The following is a 26,133-nucleotide window of genomic DNA, read 5'->3' as shown; positions in this document are numbered from 1 at the left end:
CGATACTTATTTAAAATAACATAATCGGCAACCATTGTCTCAAAAAGCTTATTTTCCGAGCATTCGCGTTATCACGGATAGCCTTTACTTGTTCGTTAAAACCCATAATGGCGGGTAATTGCATTCGCATCGAATAGGCAGCTCTGCTTGTCATTCTGCTCCACTCGGGTGGATTTTCCTTCTTTTTTGCATTGAGAAGACTGGCCAGCTAAGGGAAGTAACGTTAAGCGTTGCTCGCAAGGCTGGCAACCCGACGAGGAGGACGATCTGTCGGATAGCCAACAAGCGGAGACACCGAAGCTTTCCTCGTCAAGTTGTGGTGGTAGTAGTGTGGGCTTCAAGCCTCCCCGTCGCCGGGATAATGGCGAAGATCCAGGCGCACGGCAACACGAAGCAAATAACCCAGATTCAAGACAAGCCTTACGTTGTAACGCAAAAGCAAGTGCAACAACAGCACTTCCAGAAACTGAAGGTAAGAAGACAACGAGAATACGAGAGAGAGAGAGAGAGGGGAAAGTCGTCCTCTCCCCAGTCAGTCACAACCATTTTGTTCGTCATCCTATTGCATGGGATCTGGAGGCTTTCTCTGCTCTGCTGTAACGTAAAAGTGAAAGAAACCCAACCAGCTAACGTTTAACGCTTTAGTTAGCTCCCTGGCCTTATTAAAAGTATGCAGTGCTAGAGTAGATAGATGGACATGGCGTTTATACGGTTCCACTCTTGATGCGACGTTTCGATAGTAAGAGTTGGTGGAGGGAGGAATGTTCACAACAGTGTCAATAATAATGAAAGCAGCTAACAACGACCTCGGCTGTGGGAAGTTCCTCCTTGTTCCCTTTTTTTTTAATGCTACTTTATACTTTGTCGCATGAGCCCGACGAAAAACGACGTTGTTTTCAACTGGAGAGAAAAAAGTGTCGACGCGACGCCCGTCGACACTTTTTTCCTTTCCCAGTTAAAAATACCGTAATTCTTTTGGCTGAAAATTACGTCGTTTTCTGTCGAGTGATATGGTGGCGCCACGAACTATACATTAGTCTTTACGCTATTACGGTCTGCTCCAGTTGCTTAGCTTATTCATTGAAGAAAAAGAAGCATTCTTTGTTAGATTGGTTGTAACGTTATTATGTGACAGTGGATGGTTTTGCACAGCATCGTAATTCGCCACGGATTGGCGGTGTAGCGTCAACAAAAGGCAGCTGTAGTGTGTGGCAGTACTCGTTGTGTTCAGTGGTGTAAAGGTAACTAAGTACATTTACTCAAGTATTGTATTTGTACTTAAGTACAATTTTGCGGTATTTGTACTTTACTTGAGTATTTCCAATTTCCAATACTTTTACTTCTGCTCCAGACTACATCTCGGATCCAAATAATTAACCCCGTTCCGCCAATGCATTGCAATGGGAAGGGGGCGGTTTCATGCTAGTAGAGGATTTCTGCAAAAAACGCTCCATTCCCTTTGAAATGCATTGGCGGAATGGGGAATCCACTCTAATAGGTACTTTGGTGTGGCTTCAGCCTATTGAGTACTTTTACTTTTTGTACTTTAAGTACATTTTGATACCAATACCTTTGTACTGTTACTCAAGTACATCTTGTAACGGAGTATTTCTACATAGCAGTATCGATACTTTTACTTATTTTTCCACCACTGGTTGTAATTGTGTTATTTGACTTGTGTTACCTGCATTAGTTGTGGTTTTCGTCATATCACCGGTTGTTGGCTAGTGTTAGCCATGGGCTACCGCAGTCATGGATTAATTGTTACAATGCTTTGTGCGAACAAATTGTCCCGTTTTCCTTATTGTGGCAGCGTCGAGGGTTTTTGGCAGCCATCTGGTTGTCAAAGCACGTTGTTAATGTATACACTCATTTAATTGTATTTGATTATTCGATTCGTATTGTATTTGTTTATATATGGCACTTGTCAGTGAGTGAAGTCAGCTAACGTTAGCTATCTAACGTTACGTTTGCCCTTTTTGCACGGATGGCATTGAGAAAACCCTGCAGTGCTCATTTTTCCTATGTTTATGTTGTAGGGTTTGACTGTAGTAGTAACACGGCTTGATGACACGTCCAGCGACAGCAGCTTATTAGACGCGTAGTAGAAAACACGATCCATGTTGGATTTGCTTCTCAAAGAGTAAGACATTTCACTCTTTTAGATATGTTATCTTGTGTTGCATTTGATTTGTTTTTTCCTGTGTGTGTCTGTGTGCTCAGGTTGAAGATGCCTTGTCATACCTGGACCAAGTCAAAATACGATTTGGAAATGACCCTGGAATATACAACAAGTTTCTCGACATCATGAAAGAGTTCAAGTCACAGAGGTATAGCTATAACAATTTTCTTTTAGACCATTGATTTAGCAGAGATGCTTAAAATAGTGCCATTCAGCACCGGTTAAGTTCTACTCATACATTTAAATCTCATTATAAAGGTCCCTCCATCAATGCTTTGAAAGGGTACTATTGACGTATTACTTATTACTATTAGTGGTCCAGTCTCTTAAATGAATGAAATTAACTTTCTAATATCCTCTCCGATTGGTCTTTTCTGTAAAAGAAAAGAAGAAAAGTTTCCCCTTTCTTGGGTCATTATTTACTATTTAGCAAATATTGTAACTACGAAATTGCATTAGAGTCGTATGATGCTCTCACACTGTCACAATTCCTGGGACACTAAAACTATATGCCTGTTCTCTCAAATAGCATTGACACACCAGGAGTTATAAACCGTGTATCACAACTCTTCCATGGGCACCCAGACCTGGTCTTAGGCTTCAATGCCTTCTTACCACCGGGGTATCGAATCGAAATCCCTAAGAATGGAATGGTTTTCCTCCAGTCTCCGTTCTCTACCCAGGTGAGACACTGATTTTACAAATGCAAAGGCAAAATGTTCAGAGACAAAGATTGCAATGTTTCTATTGCGGCATTTGCCGCATCAGACTTGTACATCGCCACATTCACCCTGTATTCTGGGTTGTCCCAGATATAAAGTGTGTGCGCTTGAATAGTGTTACATATTTTCTTTTCAGTTAGACTAATTTGTATTGTGTGGAAAGAGATGTTGTCCCTAAAATATTTTTTACCTTCTTTCCATTGAGAAATTCAAATCTGTTTATGTACTGTTAAACAGCACTCTCTGCATGGTACCCAGGTGTCCCCAGGCCAGCAGGGAAAGAGTCCAGCCCCCCCTGCAGTGGCAGCCACTTCAAGTAGTACCTCATCTAGTCACCCTGAGGCCGGCCCTGCCCCGAGCAGTGAAACAGTGGCGGCGACGTCAGAGACGCTTTCTTCCTCGACCACCACAGGACCTCCAGAACCGCCCAGTAGACTTTCCCTTCCCCTTTCTAACAGGGAGAGCCAGAATCAGGCACCCACATCCTCTGTATCGCCCCCTGCCTCGGAGCCCAGCCCTGTAGAGTTCGACAGTGCTATTAGTTATGTGAACAAGATCAAGAACCGTTTCCTCGACCATCCAGAGATCTATAGAGCCTTCCTGGAGATCCTGCATACGTACCAGGTAATATGGAGCTAATGTGCACACAGTGTGTGCACATGCATGATACATGAATGCATGAAATGGCTGATTGCAATTCAAAAGGAGCCTGCCAATTATGAAATGACTTAATAAGTACTGTGATATTAGACGAGTCATTCCATGCCTCATTGGTTTTGTTCATTGTCCCTATAGTTGTACTCAGCTCATGTTGTCTCAAAGATTGGATTCAGGTTTCTCTGAAAATCAGGCGGAAAAACCTGTGGTATTCCAATCACATTGTGATTTTTCATGGTACTTAAAAACTTGAGGGTAACAACACCAAAACGACATACTTCCATAAGAAATTCTCATACTACTCGTGCAGTATAATCCAACTTAAGTTCAATGCACGGATCGGCAAAGGTTTGCATCAGAGCATTTGCCAGAAATGGTTTATCCAAAAATTGGATAATTAATTCATGTTTAGGACCACTGCACTGAATTGATATGTACCTGGCCACAAACCCCTTCTGAAAATATTTTGTGCCGGGGAGTGGAACCCCCATAAGAGACAAATCTGAGGTGCAGAGTGGTTAAGGCGGTTACTTACCAGTTACCACATAGGTTCTGATGCCTGACAGAGTGTCCTGGGTCTGTTCCCTGATTCCAGTGACGACTTTGCTACATGTCTTTCCTTGTCTCCCTGTCGATTTTTCAAATGATATAAAAAAAATAGCTGATCTACAAACTATTATACTCTGGCTAAATAAATAATACACTGGCTATTTTTGAATAGCCAAAGTACAAAATAGGGTTAAAGTTGTTAAACTGATATGATTCTTTATCTACTTATTTTGCTGGGGACCCCCTGGAACCCCATCAAAATCCCTGGGAGCCCCCTTACCCCATTTGAGAACAACTGGAATAATTCATACCAACGGGATGAGTAATTGATAGGAGTATTGCTTTAACATTTTTAAAGAACAAACAAGTATGTTTTCGGGAACAGCGGCATAGACGTGAAGGATTATTGAGCAGTCCATTTCTTAGAGGACGAGACACTTGTTGAAAGACATAATAATTTGTGTAACCATTATTGCAACATGTCTGTCATCTTATATTTGGTGTTTCCTTTTTACTTGAGTACTGATCTACCATGTTGTTGTTGCTTAAAGCACAAGGACACTTTGGTAGAGCTTTGGGATGTGCAGTTATCTTATGTAACTTTCCAATTGGTGAGATAACTTGCTCTGTTGCCCCGTTGATTGGAAATTGATAATCCAAGAATAGCCTCCTGATTGATTTACATTGTATGTTGAAACGGCTCTCAAAGTCACTATTTCAGCACATAAATCAAAACAAACACATCTGATTCTTCCAATATATCCGGTTCTGTGGATCCAGTCCGGGTCTTCTTCCTACTACAATTGGCTAAATCAACATGAAGTTGACATTCGTATTTAAAAATAATGCTGTACTGGGGTTTGTGAGGTTATATTGGCAGAATCAGCTTTGTTTGCATTCATTTGTGATAACGTGATTTTTGAGAGCGGTTTCACCGTACAATGTAAGAAAATGAGGAGGCTATTTTTAGATGATCAATTTCTGATTAACAATGCCAAAGAGCAAGATATTTCACCATTTAGACTAGTTGCATCATGACATAGTAACTACACAACTCAAAACTCTACCAAAGTGTCTTAGTGTTTTAAGTACTGATCTATTGTCCTATAGCTTGTATTATTACATTATTATTATTATTATTATTATTATAGGGGGTTTAAATGGTACAAGATACACAGCTTGGCAAATAAAAGGTGAAATGATCCCAGTTTATGACAGAGGATAATTACACAATAAATTTAAATCTCCACAATGCAATTATCGTGAGTGCTTTTTATCACGATAAACGATAATAACAATTATCGTCCCATCCCTATCCGTAGGATACAACAGCAGTGACATCGCACAGAAATGTGTGTGGGGAGGATGAGATTGGCATAACAATTAAATTCTGGAGAAAACGGCGTAAGACAATTTTATCTTTGTGTGGATAACAACGTTATTCCTCTTTCCCACCATTCAGAAGGAGCAGCTGGAGGTGAAGGAGAGCCGGGGAGGCAGAGGCAGCAGTGGGATGACGGAGGATGAGGTGTTCTCCAAAGTTGCCAGTCTCTTCAAGGGACAGGAAGACCTGCTGGCCGAGTTTGGGCAGTTTTTGCCTGATGCCAAGAGATCGTTGGTCAGTCACTAAATCAACTTCGCTAATGGACCATGTTGCGTATTATGCTGCTGTTTCAAAATGCACCACATCAAATTTACTCTATTGGACACAAACCCCTTATTCATTTCTAATGATCTGGTTTTCTTGCTTTTACACAGATTTGATTGTGTTTTATGTTGTTAATGTTAAAGTTAAGGAATTGCACATTGATCGTCTTGGAAAATGGACGCAAAAGTAGATTTTATGGCACACATGCTATTTTAGCATAAATGGTCTGTGTCCTCTATCCTCCTGCAGTTCACAGGCAGTTCTCTGACTGGGGGTAAAGAACAGCTTAAGAGGCCAGATGAAGAGGACATGATGAGCAAACAGAACAAAAAGAGACCCAGGCCCATGCTGCTGCCACATATGACCCCTCTACTTAAGGTACTGTCATTACAGAACATACTGTGTAGCTTAGACCTACCAATGAGTTGAGAATCATTCCGATCAATCATTGTAGATGTATTGTTAAAACTCATCGGAATTAATTTGTACTATTTTGTGCACTATATTATTGCCTTTGATTGGAGAATTTGAACGCCTCATTTGTTATACATATTTCTGTGTTGAAAATAAAGGGATCTAACTCTAGTTGTTTTTTCTAACTTAGAAAAAGATGAAGTATTCATGCACCAAAGATCAGTCTTTTGCTGCTGTTGGTAAACATGGAGTTTTACGAGAGTTTTCTTTCTTTGATAAGGTAATTACTTTCGGCTTCCTTCCCTCATCCTGTAGCCATCTCTTCTCCATAAATGTCATCCTGATGTAATGTAGCTTCCTTGTGCCACCTGAAATGCTGATTGTTTCAATTTCTGTTTTATTTATATTAAGGTTCGTCGCCTGTTCAAAAGCCAAGAAGTATATGAGAACTTCCTGCGCTGTATCGCCTTGTTCAACCAGGAAGTTGTTTCTGGAGCTGAGTTGCTGCAGTTAGTCACTCCTTTCCTGGGGTGAGTTGACTGAAAGATGAGATGGATGCACCGATAGGGCACATGCAGAGATGGAATTAGTCAATTAAAGGAGCGGAGCTGAATGGACAAATGGATGACTGATTGTAATGATGCAGTGGTTCAAGGGACTATTAACAGTCGGCGACGCTCACATTTAGGCACATAAAATATGTATAATAGATATTACTTCAAGGAACTGCTAAGCATTATGATGTACTGCATCATAAACGTCAATCAATCTTTTTTCAAATTCCCCAGTTGAGCAGTCCTTACAATTGATCTAAATTGAATACTGATAGATTTAGTGTATTTAAGGATATATGATGCTATTTAGCACCGTATGTGGCATTTTTACAGATGCTCTACTGAGATTTGTCATATTTATCAGATGCTGAAACGTGTGATCAATGTCCGTTGTGCTTTGCAATCATGTCATTCATCTTCGTGTTTTCTTCCTCTTTCAGGAAGTTTCCGGAACTGTACACACAGTTCAAGTCGTTTCTGGGGGACAAAGAACTCTCTCATGTAGTGTCGGGACTGTCAGATCGCTACATGGAGGGGGGAGGGGGCCGGGAGGTGGATTATGCCTCTTGCAAACGTCTGGGGTCCAGCTACAGAGCACTGCCCAAGACCTACCAGCAACCCAAGTGCAGTGGACGCACTGCCATCTGCAAGGAGGTAAACCTTTTGTTTTGACTCAGAGTATATTTGATTAGTTGTATAAGTATTATGAATGTAATACTAAAGCGTGTACTTAATTGTTGTTACATTATTTTCCCTGAGATAGTTTTTCCCCATTTTCAATTTGTATTTGTGTGTGCATGCATTTGTATATTCAGGTATTGAATGACACCTGGGTGTCCTTCCCCTCGTGGTCAGAGGACTCCACTTTTGTTAGCTCCAAGAAAACCCCCTATGAGGAACAGTTACACCGCTGTGAGGATGAAAGGTTTGAGGTAGGTAGACTAGAGAGCTCCATACAGCTTCCCCCCACCCCTTCTTTCTGTTTTCAATATTATTGATCTTTATGCCTCTGTGTCCATGATTTCTCTCCCCAGCTGGACGTTGTCTTGGAAACGAACTTGGCAACCATCCGGGTTCTCGAGAGTGTCCAGAAGAAACTTTCCCGCCTTTCTCCTGAGGATCAGGACCGATTTCGACTGGATGACTGTTTGGGCGGCACATCTGAGGTCATCCAGCGACGCGCTGTTTACCGTATCTATGGTGACAAGGCCCCAGAGATCATCGAGGGGCTGAAGAGGAGTCCTGCCACCGCTGTGCCTGTGGTGCTCAAAAGGTGAGTTTCTGGTACCTAAAATGCACCTACACAATGTAAACTGCTGTAGGAATAGAGGATGCAGGGGATGTATTCGCATCAGGGCCTGGGGATGGAGGCGGCCCAGCCAGTGTACATACAACGTGGTTCATTGGGAGGTAAAGGGGAGACACTTTATTGTGAAGGGCCCTTCACGGCACCCGGTGTATGAAGTATTGCTTAGTGTTGCTTAGAGACACAATAATAGCGAGACGCATATGGTTTATGGCACTGCAGTTGCCGGTAAAGTTACTTTTGAACAGTCAAAACAAGACTTATAATTACGAGTTAAAAGAGCCACAGACACTTTCAAACGAGGGGGTGAGATACACAAGCAAGATCCAGTAAAGGTGGCAAGCAGATGAAAGACAAGTTAATCATAAAGATGGACATTAAGCGTTACCACTTGAACCGCAAAGCTCTGACTAGGAGGAGACGGGGGGGGGGGGGGGTTAGCGTGCACTGAATGATCTGAGGCCCGTCCTAAATAGCCTGCGTCAGGGCTCCTGATAAAAAAAGAAACCCGACAAAACTCAAAAAAAAGAAAAAAAATCACACCCGTGTGAAGTGGAGCTGTGTGTGTGTGTGTGTGTGTGTGTGTGTGTGTGTGTGTGTGTGTGTGTGTGTGTGTGTGTGTGTGTGTGTGTGTGTGTGTGTGTGTGTGTGTGTGTGTGTGTGTGTGTGTGTGTGTGTGTGTGTGTGTGTGTGTGTGTGTGTGTGTGTGTGTGTGTGTGTGTGTGTGTGTGTGTGTGTGTGTGTGTGTGGATCATGTGTACCGATTTTTGTGACATTTGAAGAAAATATGTAGGAAAAGGAGCAAAAAGTGTGTTTTGGAGAAAATTCAAGATGGCGGAAAATCTATCCTGGCGCAAATGGGCGTGGCCTATATGGCGAGATGCGTCTTGACCCAAGGAATCCAGGGAAAAAAGAATTTTAATTTTCCGATCTACGGTTCAAGAGTTACGGGGCAAAACGTAAAGTGGGCCGTTATAGCGCCACCATGAGGCCGAGTGATGTAATTATTTTTCGATTCATTCTTAAAATCATTATGAATCTCCTCTCCGAGGTTTGAAACTGTAGCTCCTATGGTTTACGAGAGAAAAATACTTGAAAGTGATTTCTTGCATTGTCCCATTATAATAATATTGATTTCTTTATTTACGTGCTCCGAAATTCGCTCCTATATTCGGCTGAAAAAACGCAGCAGTGTGCAATGACCTTTACTCACTGGCATCTCCTCTTTTGATAATGTATTAATACATAGCTTAATAGAAAGCTAATGCAGAGCATTAACATAATAGTGATTGCAGCGTATGATCTTCAGAAATTAGAATAGAAATTTGTTAAGATGGCTTCTGGGAATGTTATTGCGACCATCCGTCTGTCCGTAACTTAACGTCACACTTTTACCCCTACTCTTATCTCCGGGCTCCGGCACCGTTGCCCCTGTCGATGCCAAACTTTGCACACACTCCTTGGATGGCAAATCACAACCTCCGCACCTGATTTCTCACATGGCCCTCTTCTAGCGCCACCATCAGGCCGATTTTTGCAAAACAGATTTTGGCCTAAAATCAGCAAAGCCATGTAAGTCATGTCATCAACATGGATTTCCCTTATTCCCTCCTGATTGGCTACGATTGCCTTCTAAAGTGTGTCTATGCGACGTGACGGTCGCCTATCTCCCGATTAGGGAGTCTTACTTAATTAATTCATAATTGTTTGGGGGGAAAGTGTTACAGTTTGATTTGGAACATCAGCTCTGCATTCTGCCAACAACGCGTAGTTAAATAAAAATATAGAAACGTATATAGGACAGAGTGTTTGTACATACGGGGAGATAGCTCACTCGACCACTGCTGGCTGCTCTTCCTCTGCAATGCCTTTAAACCCTTCCTACGTCCTCCGTCCGACAAATTAGATGTCTCCTCCATTCTGCTCCTGCTTGCGTATTGGCAGAAGCTGAAGCAAATGGCGCCCACTATGACACTGTATTACAAGACTGTTTTGATCACGTGGACTGGAGGACGTTGCATGATGTGTTAAATTGCAACACATGCAGTTTGAGTTCATAGAAGCTGTCATTGGATTCATCCGGAAGAAACAAACAACTTATTTTCTTAGCAGCCTTGGTTGTAATTCCTCTGTATTCAAATGGCACTAATACAGTTAGACAAAATGTGCTATTTCATATCTGTCAATAAAAAACTAAATTTTTGGTAGCTCTGTGCACTTGTCATCTTCAGCAAGTTGATACCGTGACAATATTCACAAGAGAGCTGCTTCATGTGGGTAATGTTGTGTGCGAACGTGCAGCTGGATAGATCCATCTATCCTATCCTATCGTTACCCACTACGACACTTTGTGTGTGGGTGCGTGCTAACTTCGAACAACACAATCCGCGCTCAACAAGGCAGTCCTAAAAACGACAGGCATGTTGCAACATACTGTCTGCCCCTCCCATCCCCAGAAATAAACACTGCTACAGTGTAAGACATGCTGAGAGGTGTGCTACACTAACAATGCCATAGATCGAGAGCAGAAACGGAAACATCAGCAGGTCTAGCGGCCCCTGTGAATTATGAGGGTGATGGCGAGAGACTAATGGTTAAAAAGAAAATGGTATGTTGCATATTCTACATGAGTCTAGGTTACATCAGCTGACATAACCACAGCTCAGCGTGTCAAACAAGGTGCAACACACACGGGTGAAAACGGGCGGAATATATGCTATTATAAATTTGCGGGTGCAGGGATGGGGACGGGCGGTGCATGACTAAACACGGGCGGGCGACATTTTATTGTGAAAATGTCAAAATTGGACCCGTACAGGACTCTGGTTGACGGTGAGTGTGAAATGTCCCCCTCTTCTCCAGGTTGAAAGCCAAGGAGGAGGAGTGGAGGGAAGCCCAGCAGGGCTTCAATAAGATCTGGAGGGAGCAGTATGAGAAGGCCTACCTCAAGTCCCTGGATCACCAGGGAGTCAACTTCAAACAGAATGACATGAAGGCCCTGCGCTCCAAGAGCCTTCTCAATGAGATTGAGAGTGTCTATGATGAGGTAAATATCAAATGTGAGAACATGTGGCCTCTTAACGGGATGACACGTTGTACGATATTGGCATGTTGTCCCAGACAAAATGTCCATGTTGACTGTTAAACTGTTCTGTTAAATGTAAGCATCTTGGATAGTGCAGTGTGATTGGGTCAGGGCGGCCACCTACAAGCCGAACCACACTCGTAGGCTACGATGGAGTTCTGGCGGTGTCCAAAATTGTGGCTGCATTGGTGCTACAATGGTCAATACAAGACCGTTAGAACAACAATCAGAATCACAGTGGAAATTTGACAGGTTTCATGAGTTGAAGTAAAGGGACTCAACAGTCCAGCGATTGTCAACCTAGTTTAATTTCAATGACCCTCAATTTGATATGCATTAGGCCAAATGTCATTAGGCATTTAGGCAAGATAAGATTTTTATCTTTGAGACCCCGATCTAAGAACATTTTCATTGTTAGACATGATTTGGTCTGATATGGTGTAATTTGGTCCAGATTTCCTAGCCTGGCAAGCCAACCTCATACTGTGCATTCACTCACTCGTTCCCTGGGGAAGCAATGAGTGAACGCAGTATCAGGGATGGCCCGCCAGGCTACAGATTTCCTATACTGTCTATGTACTATAGGTATAGATAGGACAGTGGAACTCTGCTCTAAATAGCCATTCTTGTGCACACTATAGTTGTATTGTAATAATGTTGAAGATCAACTTTCAATTTGGACCCCCTGGGTGTCCCTGGCCCCCAAGTTGAAAACCACTGCACTATATATGTACAGACAGCTTTGTGAAAAATGATATTGAGATATTATCAGCTCTCTTTATAGAATTGCCAACCCATGCCTCCTCTGGCAAGCCAGGACAGGGTCCAATTTTTCCTCTTTCTTGTTTTGTTTTCTCAAAAGGTAACACATTGCCTCAGCATACAGTAGGTTGACTTAAGTAGGTCATAGTCACATCACACAATGTGACAGGTAGACTGAATTTAACTTGCACAGTCTGTCGAGGTGGATAATACGTTTACTACCGTTTTCATGTATGACATGTGCTGAATATATAAGACAGACAAAATCACAAATACAAGCACATACCGGTACTATAACAGCCACAGGGAAGACAATCAGAAGATGTTGTGACAAATTAGTAAAATGTTCTGCATTAAGTCTTTGCACATTACCCGTGTTATTTTGATCTGGTGATCTACTGTTGTAGAAATATCCTGCAGGTTTTTTATGTATTACTTGAACTGGAGGTTTGACCTAGTTTGTCACTGTTGGGCAGAACCAAATCCATGTCTGTCCTTAACACTTTGCTAGCCGAAATAAAATGGCTGTTGATAGATTAGCCGTGAAATTTCTATTTTATTATGATCTGAGGCATAATATTATGTTTATAAACATGAGCCCGCCACCCCTCCTTCTTGGACGGCGCCGTTGTTTTTTCTTTTTTTTTCAATCTCCAGGTCGTTAGCTCACCATGATTATCTGGATCTCCATTGGGATAGAGTGGCAGTTTTGGCCGAGGCAGCTTCTCCCTGTGCGTTTCGCGTGCACGATCCTTTCACGTAAATGTCGGCTCAAATAATCCACGTGTGACTCAAGAGTAGATATGAGCATTTTCGCTCGCATAGCCCCCAGCACTCCTGCTATACTAGCACTAACGTATAAACAGAAAATGGACGGCTGCTGGAAAGCCTCTGGAAGGAATGGACCTGACGTCACTTCTGCTTCATGTCAGACGAGCCATGCACTATCGATGGACGAGTGGTGACTAGGGAAGGTTAGACGATCGCCGATTTTCGGATACAAATCATTTATTTCGTTTTTAATGACCCAGTACGGTAAAAGACGGCGCGGCTGAGACATCCTTGCTCAGATGTCCGGTATATTCCGGTTTTAATATTAAGGGGCTCCCCGTGGCTTGCAAAGTGTTAATGCTAATGAATCCCATTAAAAAAAACAAATGTTTTGTCAGCCGCCCCCATAAAAAAAGTTGTTCATGCAAAAACAGTGTAATTCTCAGTTAAAACCTTTTTATATTTATTTGTATGCCAATAGCTCCTGTCACAGTTGATTGCCAGCTGCTACTTTTTACCTGACAGTAAGGAGTTTTCGGAGGGCACAACTTGTGTGGAGGAACAAGCAATCCCTACTAGTGTAGCGACAGAAAACAACTGCCGACTTCCCACATGCAAAATTGTGCCCTGGCCGGAGGCATGGTGGTGGAATGGAACGGCGGCGGTGGGCAGGTTCTTTACCCCTGCACCACCTGAATGCCACTTGGGCATAAGGTTTTATCTTGTAAGTGACGCGTAACTTAAATTACATGGTTGCTTGTGTTAACCTTTAGTGATTTGTCCCTCTAACCCAGCGGCAGGAGCAGAGCACAGAGGAGGCGGGTGTGGGCCAGCTGGGCCGCAACGGCTCCACTACAGGCTCTGCCACTGAGCCTCACATGGTGTTCACCTACGAGGACAAGCAGATCCTGGAGGACGCCGCGGCTCTCATCATCTACCACGTCAAGCGGCAGCCTGCCATCCACAAAGACGACAAGGACCACATAAAACGCATCATCCAGCACTTTGTCCCCGACCTGTTCTTCGCTCGCCGCGGTGAGCTCAGCGACACCGAGGACTGGACCGATGAGGAGGTCGACCCTGAGGAGGGAGGAGAGAGAGGAGGAGGAGCGGCGTCGTCTTCATCAGGAGGAGGAAGTAGTCATTCTAATAACACAACGGGAGCAGGGGTATCCACAGGTGGTCCGTCTCAATCGCAACAACCCCAGGCCCAGTCCCAGTCTCAGTCTCAGTCCCAACCCCAACCGCAGCAGCAGCAGCAGCAGCTGAACGGCGAGTCCAGACGGAGACGCTGCAGCCCTCCTCAGCCTGCAGACACTGAAGCCTCCGCCACCTCCAGCAGCACCGTCGGACCGCCCGGTGCCCCTCCGACCGCTGCTTCAGCAACCACCCCCACCCCTATGGAGACCAGCTCGGCGGCAGCCGGAGAGAAGGTGGACCTGCGCGACCCGGAGGCCGAGCACCAGAAGGAGCTGGACGGTGTCTATAACCTGTTCTTTGTGAACAACAACTGGTATTTCTTCCTGCGACTGCACCAGACGCTCTGCTCACGGCTGCTGCGGGTGTACCGCCAGGCAGAGCGGCAGCTGCTGGAGCACAGGGCCGAGCAGAGCAGGGAGAGGCTGCTGTTGGCAGAAGGACGGAGGGACAAGGCCTGTGACCTTGCCATGGAGCTGCGCCTCAAACAGCCTAGTATGTTCAGCTAGTTGCACATCTATGATTAAATGATGTAATTCTGAAATGATCAATCAGTCATGATGTTTAGAGCGAGATGATTGAGGTATAGTTGTTTAGATATTTTAGTTGTCAACATAGTCGGCAGGAAAGACGATAAAGATGGAAACCATTTTTATTATAGGATTATTATTATAATATGTAATTATTGTTGCACTGTCCGTTACAGGGGTACTAGAGTGCAACCAAACATCTATGAAGTATGGCTAAATGTCATGGTCACGCCATGGTGACAATACATTTTATTTTGAACCAAATAGGCCTGTCACAATTATTACATAATCGCGGAATTGTAATTTGAGATAATCGCAATTATTTCACATAATCGTTTCTATGTTGAAAATTTCTTTCAAACATTTTCCAAAAACAGCAGACATAGCAGATCTACAAGCTTGCAACATGTGCCCATCAGTTTTTTTCCTGATGGGCTGCCGTAAAAGGCGAACAGCCGCTAGACCCCATCTCCCTGCTTAGTGTTACTGATCGCTAGAGATGGAGTTTTTAATTTATTTTTCGCTAACACTGGTTAATGGTTAACAAACATCAGATTACAGAAAGAAAAGCACTAGTCCGGAAGTTATTTGTCATATCTGCCCTGTGCAATCTTGGATTACTAAGCATAAATAGTAAACAGAAATTAACTACAATGTGTATGAGAGCTGACAAAAAAAGTTAAAATATAAAATGTATTATTGCGTTCAAAATGTTTGGGTACAACCAAATGAAGTGCTGGTGCACATAAATGAAAAAGGGTTGAAGTTAGTCTGTTATGGGGTAAATGCTGTTTTGGATCGGGGTTGCTTGTTGTGGTAAACCTGCCATGGTATGGCATTAGTGGAGTAGAATAGACTGATAACAAAGTGAATGTTATTTCCCCTTCCTTCTACAGGTGAGGTAGAGCTAGAGGAATACTACCCAGCCTTCCTGGACATGGTGCGCAGCCTGCTGGATGGTAACCTGGAGTCTACGCAGTACGAAGACACTCTGAGAGAGATGTTCACCATTCATGCCTACATAGGCTTCACCATTGACAAGCTTATCCACAACATCATTCGACAGGTAGTTCATCACCTATTTTTAAACCCATTTAGACCTGAAAGCGGGAAAAAAACTGTCTAAATCCTACAAAAATTGCAAAAGTAGCAGATCTACAAGCTCAAAACACATGACTTCGCACCACGTTTCAAGTGTTGAAAAAAAAACGAAAAAACAGTTAGAATATGGAGATGCTCGACAACAGCGATTTATAGCAACAACTTAAAACACTAGAGGTGTTCCTTGCTTGAAAGATGTAACAACGAATAAGGAGATGGTCGACAACAGCGATTTATAGCAACAACTTAAAACACTAGAGGCGTTCCCAGCTTGAAAGATGTAACAACGTATAGGTGTAACAGGTCTAAATTGGTTACATTCCCCTTACATCACATAACACTCTGGTTGCTAATTTGTAACCTGTCTATATAATTTCCACATCTTTTTAGAATAATGTCCTCCCGTTCTCCAACCTCTCCCCTAATCTCTCTGTAGCTGCAGCACCTGGTTAGTGATGAGGTGTGCCTTCAGGTGGCTGACCTGTACCTGGCTGAGAGGAAGAGGGGGGCAGCGGGCGGCAACCTGTCTTCTCAGTGTGTCAGGGCAGCCTGGGAGACCAGCTACCAGTGGAAAGGAGAGAGGGTCATGGCCGAGGAGAACTGCTTCAAGGTGAGCAATGAACATGCAAAGGCTGTCCTGTTTAGCCCACCATTACTTTGGCCCAGTGGCCCCCGACGGATGCCAATGGATAGCTGGTTGACCGCAAAGATTTATTTCATCATTTAATAAATATATGTTCTGCATTTTGTGTTTTGTTGTCATTTTAGTAATTAATGGGTTGAAAACACTGTCACAATAACGTGGAAAATAGCTTGCTAAAGTAACTTTTAAAAAAAATATTCAATGGCAGCATAGATAGTATGAGGGTGAACTTGTGTTTTCTGCCTATATGTTGACAGAATTTCAGTTAAGCTTAATCTTAGGAACTCTTTCGCAGCTTTGTCCTCAGAAAGAACTTTGCGAGCTGGCTGCCATACAATTCTATGGTAAAGACTCACTGAAGCTCTCCTCTTCCCAGCACCACGCCTTGTGGTTCAGCACACTGAATCAAGCTGAAAATAGTTCAACTTTTGGAGAGTAATGCAACTCTTCAATATTACATTTGATCCACCTGGATGTGTCTGACAACCCGGTCTTTTATTACCTGACTTTGGGTCGTTACCACATACAATGAGATGTCCATGTTTACCATTATTTCAGCTAGGCTACCTATAACTAATAACTTTGCTGCCATAAATAAACACACATGCTTAGTAAGATGTGCTCTGGACTTGATGGCAGAGTGCTTTGAGCATTACTCCCCCGCTTTCTATGGACACAGGCCCACTTCATGAAAGACATTTTGAAAATGTTGCCGAATCAGGCCCTAGAACTCTTTCTTGAACAACTTGTAGTGTCAACTAAAAATTAATACTGTAGAGCAGGTGTCATCAAGTAGATCTGACCTGGGGGGCAAAATGTCACAGAGCCAAAACCTCTTCCCTTCTTTCTTCTTCTTTCATCTCATTCTCTCACACTTCTCCATCATCTGGCTCACTCTTGCCCTTTCATCTTCCTCTTACTCCTTCATCCCCCCATCTCTCTCTCATTGACACAATGTCCTGCCTTATTATTAATTTGTTGGGTCAAACATGTCTTTTCTCTGTCAAAATGTATATTGCTGACCAAGACATTTTGATCAGCTGTGTTGACATAGACAATCTCGCACTCCCATCACTGAAATGTCTGTGTCTCCTTTGATCAACATTGACAGAGTGTGAGGTCTGTAGCAACTCATAATGTAATAACGGCTCATAATGTAATAAGGGCTCATAATGTAATAAGAAAAATGTAATAAAAACTCATAATGTAATAATCAGCTCATGTAATAAAAAACGAGCGCATAACGTAATAATGGATTTTTCAATAATGTAATAATGTGTTACATTAAGAACCTCCACATAGGAGGCTCATAATGTAATAAAACTTCATAATGTAATAATGTATTTGTATTACATTATGAGCTGATTATTACATTATGAGCTTTTATTACATTTTAATTATTACATTATGCGCTTGTTTTTTATTACATTATGAGCTGATTATTACATTATGAGTTTTTATTACATGTTTTTATTACATTATAAGCCATTATTAATTTATGAGTTGCTACACACCCTGCCAACTTTGTTGATGAAGAATGGAGTTTGTGATTGTATCGACACTGGGTGTTGATGCAACATCGATAATATCCCCATGTGGTCAGTATGACAGTCTGCCATTGCTAGTTCTGGGCCACTTTGCCGAAGGTCATGGGGACCATTATGTAAGCCTTGGTGGACCAGTCACACACTTGATTCAAAGAGTCCAGGAAGCAGAGGAGAGCACACCACTTTGATCTGTCCCTCACTCTGGCCCTAAGTCTAGCCCTCACTCTGGCCCTGACTCGGTCCCTCACTCTGGTCTGGCCCTAAATCTGAACCTCACTCTCGCCGTAAGGCCCCCACTCTGGCCCTAGGTCTGGACAGATCGAAGTGGTGCGCTCTTTGAATCAAGTGTGTGACTGGTCCATCAAGGCTTACATAATGGTCCCCATGACCTTCGGCAGGGGTTGACACTAAGGTCTAAGAGGCACTTGCCCGTCGGGCAAGTACAGGTCATGTTCTACTTGCCCAAAGGTCATGTACACTTGCCCAAAAAGTAAATCGTCCATTATAAAATGATAGGTAAGATTTTAATTACCACTCAATTTAACTCAATAACAATTTTGAATCATACTTCAATACCTCCAAATCCAAATACCTAGGTAGTTATGATTGCTATGGTTTCACACTTCGTCATTTTATATATATTTTTTATGGCCACGTTCAGGTGTTTAGAAAGATATCTTGTGTTGTGTTTGACGGTCGTGTCCCCTCTCAAATGAGCAATTGCCCGGTCGGGTAACCTGAAAGCAAACTTCACCTGCCCCAAAGTTTTATTTACCTGCCGGGGGCAGGTGGGCCTTAGTGTCAATGCCTTTTCGGCAAAGTGGGCAGACTGTCATACTGACCACATGGGGATATTATCGATGTTGCATCAACACCCAGTGTCGATACAATCACGAACTGTATGTTGAACATTGTGGATGCTCTTTGTACAGCTAAATGATCCCCAAATGTATTCATTTGCTGCATGTTTAGCAGATACCGGTAGTTGCTCCATTCTTCATCAACAAAGTTGGCAGGGTGTGTAGCAACTCATAATGTAATAAGGGCTTATAATGTAATAAAAACATGTAATAAAAACTCATAATGTAATAATCAGCTCATAATGTAATAAAAAACAAGCGCATAATGTAATAATTAAAATGTAATAAAAGCTCATAATGTAATAATCAGCTCATAATGTAATACAAATACATTATTACATTATGAAGTTTTATTACATTATGAGCCTCCTATGTGGAGGTTCTTAATGTAACACATTATTACATTATTACATTATTGAAAAATCCATTATTACGTTATGCGCTCGTTTTTTATTACATTATGAGCTGATTATTACATTATGAGTTTTTATTACATTTTTCTTATTACATTATGAGCCCTTATTACATTATGAGCCGTTATTACATTATGAGTTGCTACAAGGTCTTTCACACTGAAGGCGTCCACTATCTGGACAGTTATTTCAGCACAATTCACACATTGTCTTAGGCAGGGGTTGACACCATGGTCTCAAAAGCACTTTCCCTTTGGGCAAGTACCACATATGATTTTGATTAAAAACTCCTCCCTTAGTAAAAAGCATACATTTACTAACGGAAGCTTAAAGCTACAGTGCACAGACTGCACACAGATAGCCAAGATGAGGCAGACACACACAGCAGGGTCAGGACTCACTAGCCTACACAAACAAATTAGCTACCCAACAAGTAGGTCGGGAGTGGCTTATTGTCGGTATCAGCCGGTAACACGCGGGAGTCTGTCCCCGTTACTATGCGCTAGACCCCTGGGAGATGGACTGCTGAGGTGGAGCGCCACACCTACCATCAGCTCCCAGTACTTGCCGCACGACTTGCCAAGCCGTGCTACTCATACGCTGAGTTGGCGGTGCCCAGAATCGAACCCATGACCTTGCAGTACAAAGGCGAGAGCTCTACCGACTGAGCTATCCGGGCACGAAATGCATTGTTTAGATCAACAGTTCTCAAACTATGGGTCGCGACCCAAATTGGGATTGCAGCTTAAAAGAGACATTGTCTGTGTTTTTGTTACTCCAGGAGCGAGTTACATTACAGTACATACCTCATAGCCTGATCTCAGACTCAGCTCACGCAGTAGTCTGAAACTGTGCCCTATTGTGGGGGCGATTTCTGCAAGGCAGGGGGGTGGGAGGTGTTTTGATTTAAAAAAAAAAATCACTACAGGTCTCCTCGTGAGCACCCACGTGAGCACCTCGTCTTCTAATGATGACACTCTGATGATGACGTCGCTTGAAAAAACGGGCTGTGGCGCGGATTGGATATTCGTTAGACCCACCCCCACCCCCCACGCTCATTGGATCAGCCGGAAATTTTGTCTTATAACTGCCGATTCATGTACTCGGCTCCAGACCAGAGAAACAGTCCACTCTGAGAGTGGGTGGGGTCTATGGTCTGGAAGCAGGCTACATATCTCATGGAGTCCATTTGATTCCATCCATCTGTACCCTCGTGGCTCGCGGAGTTAAATTACGGATCGCGAAGAAACATTAACAAGCGAGAGGGGAGATCACTATCACACACAGACAGACAGACAACCAGACAGTTACCAACAGTTGTGTCACAGACTCACAAATGAGAAAAACGCCCACGGCCAAAGATAAAATCGAACAACGGTGGGGGAGGGGGGTTCGCTAATAATATGGGGTTGTGAGATCAAAAAGTTTGGGAACCCCTGGTTTAGATCTCCAGAATGCTTAAATTACCACTGCATCATCTTATTATTGGTCCTCACTTAGGATCATTCTAAGATGGCAACATTTCTATCTACTCACTCAGTCTGTGGACCGTTCAGAAACCTGCCTAGCAGTGTCATCATCGATAGGCAGCTTTGGTCATTTCAAACGTATATTTACTATTAATGGGGTCACATCTTGGAATCGGTCGACAGCCCACCAATGAGACGCTAAGTGAGTAGACAGAAATGGTGCTATCTTATAATGAGCATTAGTGAGGACCAATTATATGAAGATGATGTTGAAAATGGGTGCTCCTCTAACACTTTTAACCTCACCATATTGCCTTAAACCCCAGTCGTGTTTGCTTGAGGTTTACTTTTGTTGTCATCTATGTTAACAGGTGATGTTTATCCAGAACAAGGGTCATGTAACACTGACCATCGAGCTTCTGGACACAGAGGAGGCCCAGGCTGATGACCCACTAGATGTACAGGTAACACATGTGCACACGCGCACGCACGCACGCACGCACGCACGCGCACACACACACACACACACACACACACACACACACACACACACACACACACACACACCATAGAAAAGGTTCCCTTCTCTGTAAATGTTTATTGCATCATAAAGTGTTGTTTTTGCTACCTTAGTGCCTGTCCAGCTACATGGAGCATTTTGTGGGGACAGAGTCCAGTCTGTGCGCTCAGGCAGATGGCTACTTCTTCAAACCTGTTTTCCTGCCCAGGTAAGAAAGAGTTAAACATGTATGTAGGACAGTGAGGTGTAATTTTTAACTACAACTATGCTGAGATTATAGCTACTGCCGCCTACTTTTCATTCTTGGGAATACAAATTACTCCTCTGTGAAATTAAGTTGGTACTAACTTCTTAGCCTGCCGTATCCTCACATTAATGCTCATACCTTTGCTCTTATCCTGTAAGAAGCCTCTGCCTGTACAATACATTTGTATGCACATATGTGCTATGCATGCATGCATACATATACAGCAGGGGTCTTCAACAGGGGGTCCGGGACCCCCAGGGGGTCCTTGGATACAGGGGGTCCTCCAAATCTTCAAATCCTTTTTATGTTAACAACTTGAACCCTAGTGTCCAAATTCTGAGAACTGTAGCCAAAAATAGCAGATCTACAAGCTCACAACGCCTCACAGCACGAGGCGTTGAGCTTGTAGATCGGCTATTTTCGGCAAAGAGGTTTGGTGTAGAGGGGAAAAAGAGCAGACTAAGTACAGAGTAAAAGTTCAAGTTTATTAGGTAATGACGGCTCAAGTGGTTAAATATCTGTAAACACAAATTGACATGATTCCAAAATACACTGATGATTGCTGTCAAATGATGAAACTATATGGAATCTATGAAAAGGTTATAGGGGTCGCTGCTTCATCTCTCTCAACTAAGAGGTCCTTGGCCTGGTTGAAGACCCCTGATATACAGAATACAATTCATTGTTCTGTCAAAAATGTGTTTCTAGAAGTACATAAGCAGTTTGTCTCAATTGTTGCTTTCCCTCAGGAATCTCCGGCGTTTCCGTCGCTGGCAGGTGCGGCAGGTGGAGGCCATGCGCTGCAGGAGAGAGTGGCACCGTCAGCTGGGCGTAGAGAGTGCTGGCAGCCTGGACTGTCGCTTTAAACTCAACACCCACAAGATGGTGTTTGTCATGAACTCTGAGGACTACATGTACCGCAGAGGAGCCCTGGTAAAGGCCAGAAAGGTGGGAGTTTGTTATTTTCAAATATAAACGAACCCTTACGACCCCAATGAACATGTAAAAATGTTGCTACAGCTGAAAAGCTCACTGATCATTCTAGACAAAATGTAATTCAAAACTGAAGATGGGTATTTCTTTTTTTCTTTTTCTTTTTCATTTGATCTTTAACTCATTGACTGCCTTTTTTTTCTTATTATTTTTTTAAATTGGACCTCCTTCTATCTAGTAGGCGTGATTGCGATCGTGAAATTGCATGTTTGACCCCATACCAACCCCATCTTTCAAACATGGCAGCCATGTTTGTTTACATAATGTAAAAACATAATGGCTGCTATCTCGTGAATGCCTGAACGGAGTTTTTGTTTGAAAGCTGAATGATCTGTGCATGGGCGTGCACTATAGATTACATGGAGGTCTATGGAGACTTCTGGCGGTGAATCCTGAAAGACGCCATTTCTAAATGGCGGCTAATGAGTTTAATATGGTACCAAATATAAGGTAGAGGAGTAAAATCTTTCAGAACACGAACAAGGCAACGCACAGATGGAAATTGCCGCTTTTGCTTCATAAAGTTGTCAAGGCCATCAAACCACTCAGTAGGCGTTCCTGGTATGATGATGATGTCACGCGCATACCCTCCATTGTGGACCTGTAGATCAGCCCACTTTTGCAGCAGCTAATGGAGACTTCTGCCTTGCGAGACCAGCCACCTTTTAACGTTCCATGCGCCCAGAATCTCGCGAGAAGTGCGGTAGATTTGTTTTAATTAAATATAAATTAATTCGAAGCTCAATTTTTTACTTTCGAATATTCTTTTATTGTTACCATTCGAACGAATATTCGAATATCGAATATTCTTTCACACCCCTAGTAGTGCCAGTGCATACCTCTAGAATTTGTTGTTTCTTCTTGATGAAAAGAAGCTGCAACAAATATTGGCAAAGAGGAGAGAACATGTTCAGCTTTGAATGAAACTGGTCATCTTATATTAAAACTTAAACAACAGAAAACTATTTCATAGACCACTGTCTCCTTCAGTAGTTTGGACTGTGTTGCATAAAGTATTTATGTACAGCAAAGGTGACCATTATCTAATTTAATTAAAAGTGTGCAATTGTGTTTTCTTTTCACAGAATCAAAGGTTTTATCTTCCTTGATTCACCAGGATCTTGGATGGCTTGATTCTTGGCTAAAAATAAATTTATATAAATATTTTTGTAAAGGTCTATGGGGAAAATTAATCAACAACGTTTTTAGTGGCAACTTCAAACTGTAAAGTTTAAGTTGTCTGTGGGTATGTCAGACTGTGTCCAGAATACAGATTCTTTCCAAATATGGACACACCCATACATGGAGAGATCTGACAACTGCAGCGCAAATTGTCGTTGTTAGGCAACAGATTCTGTTGTGTGTGTCAGACCAGAGCTTAATCAGTGAGGGAGGGAGAGATGGAGTTGGAGAGGAAGAGCTCAATCAGCGAAAGAGAGAGAGAGGGGGGGGGGGGACTAGGGAGGTAGAGTTGGGGAGAGAGCCTATTTTACCCACGCAATTAACATGCTTGTCAGCACACTAATCAATGTAGAGTGACAGGAAACATGGGGAGTAGCGGTGTGACATGCAAATGGTCTAGACGGCCAGAGATCGAATCTCTCCGGCATTAGAGCGACAGCCTGATTTGTCACTCACTCACTCACAGGGATGGGGAGAGGATAAGGCATACAGACCATAGCATAACAGAAAGCCACATACATTCGCTTAAAAAAAAACATACATTTGCTCTATTGCTAATACAAAACCTTTTTGTTTTGCAGAAATATCTAATGGTCGGTGCAAACTAACACAGTAAATTGAACATGTTCACAAATAATTGACAGACAACAATGTTTCAGTTTGTGTGTAAGCGATAATAAACATGACATGAGTGCATATTTATTTTAATATGTGCAATATTTTTGCACATTTTAAAATGGGCTTGGTGTGCAAAGGGCCTTATCCTTTAAATTAGGATTTAGAGCAGCCGTTCCCAACTACTATGGGGCTTTTAAGCCGTGACATCATTTTGTAGGCAGAGGAGAATCTGCCCCCAGAGCATTTTCTGTCCCTCGCTATTTTCAACAGATCCGAGACAAAAATAACGACTAAAGTATAATTCTAACACTTTCCTTTCAACAACAAAGAGAAGAAAAATGTGTAAATAGTAAAAATAGTAAAAAGATTCACGGAAATTGGGGGCAGAAATTCTCCTCTGCCTACAAAATGATGTCATACTTAACAGCCCGAAAGGGTAAAATGTTAATTTCCATGACTCAGCTTTTGGATATTACTTTTAGTTGTTCATCATGAATTGGGTGTCTTTGTCTAGAGAATTCTCAACTCTGCCTGGCTATGTTTTTAGCCAAATGAGCAAACTATTGTCCAGTATTTTATCATTCTGTATATTTGGCTAATCTGATTAGAATCTCCTGTCCCTCCTTCTGTCTCTCTCTTACCACAGTCGCAACACAGAGTGGCCGTGAACCAGCACGAGCGCTTTGACAAGTGGCACCAGGGATGGTTGGCCGATCACGTGACTGCGTCAGCCGAGCGCTCGGTCCAGGATTGGCTTATGGGCGAAGAGGAAGAAGACATGATCCCCTGCAAGACCACCTGTTTGTCCACCGAGGTCAAAGGGCAAACAGTCAACAGATACCAAGTTCATTACAGCAGTAGCAAACCACCTGTCTCACCTTAAAGGATGGAGAGAGATGGACATACAGTACACACATGGATAAATGCATGGACATTCATTCTTACACTACATCATATACAGTCGAAGGCTGCAGTCCCAATTCTCTACCCACCTCCACAACGCAGTCACTCATTCACCCCCCGTCGTGGTCTGCACATGGCCAGTCCACTGTGTGGCCTGTCGGTGAATGAGTGCACAGTAAGAGGGAGAGCTGTGGGGAAGGGGGCTAAGAGAGACAGTGTGCCTGAACTTTAGTGGACCTGGCAACCTAATTGATATATTGGGGCTGTGATGGGTTTGATGTGGACCCAGGAGCTATTCATCAATCCTCAGCACTACATCATCATCATCATCATCCTTGCTTCTCTGGTGGCAATCAGCACTGCAAGCTGATCAGACTGATGGACGGACATGCAGTTGGTCAGTTGGGAGATTATTAAATCATGTTTGTTTGAGAAATGTGAATGTCTCTTTTCTTTTTTTAAAGCCCATTGTAGTTTTTAGCTTCTAAAGCCAGAGAGCCTTTTGCCTGTTGGTTGGTTTGTGTGTTTATACAGAGAGGTATGATAAGTCTGTGTGTGTGTGTGGGTGTGTGTGTGTGTGTGTGTGTGTGTGTGTGTGTGTGTGTGTGTGTGTGTATGTATGTATGTGTCTGCTCTCTTCATTTTGTCTTTTTGTATGCACAGTACAGACTCTACAACTGTAGTAAATTACATTACAGTATGTGCATATATACAATGGTGATTATGTATTTTATATATGCATTTACATGAGTATGTTGAATGATGCATCTGAAGATCATTGTTCTTTACAGTGTTTGCTGTCAGCCAATTCTTGATGTTTTCATATTGTTTGTCATTTTGTTTTCTTCATTTGTCATCATAGCTCATCTAAAACTAGCACCGGGGTGATGCAAAGTCCTCACAATTAATTAAGATTGGTTTAATATTATAAAGCATCACCTAAAGCATCTGAATCATGTTCATGATTTCACCAAATCTTTACTTTTTGGATTGTTGTCTTTTTTTGCATACTGACATTGAAAATAAAAGTAAAATATCAGTGTTAAAAAAAAAAGAATGTATAACATTTATCCTGTATCAGTTATCATGAAATAAACAACATAGTTGTGACCTTCTTAAATCCTGTCCCTTGTTTCCCCCCCCCCCCCCTCTTATCATTTACAGTATGTATATTCCCGGGTCCAAAATCAAACATAGGTTTAGTTTAGTTTGCCAAATGTATTTTTAGTATGTCCGAAAGCTAACAATTAAAACGTGCAT

At 42.6% G+C, this 26,133-nt stretch overlaps 1 protein-coding gene across 4 annotated transcripts; it reads left to right on the top strand.

The window, feature by feature from the left end:
• Positions 1–218: 218 nt before the first annotated feature.
• sin3b (SIN3 transcription regulator family member B) lies at positions 219–25,907 on the top strand. 4 transcript variants are annotated; one of them, XM_080725133.1, is made up of 19 exons: positions 219–472; positions 2,224–2,330; positions 2,712–2,865; positions 3,163–3,528; positions 5,573–5,728; positions 6,008–6,136; positions 6,363–6,452; positions 6,584–6,702; positions 7,167–7,380; positions 7,542–7,658; positions 7,761–7,999; positions 10,895–11,078; positions 13,445–14,342; positions 15,274–15,443; positions 15,915–16,088; positions 20,782–20,874; positions 21,044–21,138; positions 21,927–22,125; positions 24,617–25,907. In XM_080725133.1, the coding sequence occupies exons 1-19, from the start codon at positions 362–364 to the stop codon at positions 24,851–24,853; spliced, it is 3,852 nt and encodes a 1,283-aa protein (XP_080581259.1). In that variant the 5' UTR covers positions 219–361; the 3' UTR covers positions 24,854–25,907. The 4 variants fall into 4 exon arrangements, with proteins under 4 accessions (XP_080581259.1, XP_080581258.1, XP_080581257.1 ...); XM_080725132.1 differs by having other exon boundaries at positions 3,142–3,528; positions 15,921–16,088; XM_080725131.1 differs by having other exon boundaries at positions 3,142–3,528.
• Positions 25,908–26,133: the final 226 nt, after the last annotated feature.

The sequence above is a fragment of the Nannobrachium achirus genome (genome assembly GCF_963921795.1).
Source record: "Nannobrachium achirus genome assembly, chromosome: 1".
Classification (NCBI taxonomy): domain Eukaryota; kingdom Metazoa; phylum Chordata; class Actinopteri; order Myctophiformes; family Myctophidae; genus Nannobrachium; species Nannobrachium achirus.
The sequence above is the reverse complement of the archived record's forward strand: the minus strand, read 5'-3'. Positions and strand labels throughout refer to the sequence as shown.

Coding starts and splice junctions, on each gene's coding strand:
- sin3b (XM_080725131.1), top strand. CDS start 362: ATGGCGAAGATCCAGGCGCACGGCAACACGAAGCAAATAACCCAGATT. Junction 6,137..6,362: donor ATATGACCCCTCTACTTAAG/GTACTGTCATTA, acceptor TTTCTAACTTAG/AAAAAGATGAAGTATTCATG. Junction 22,126..24,616: donor CCCTGGTAAAGGCCAGAAAG/GTGGGAGTTTGT, acceptor CTCTTACCACAG/TCGCAACACAGAGTGGCCGT.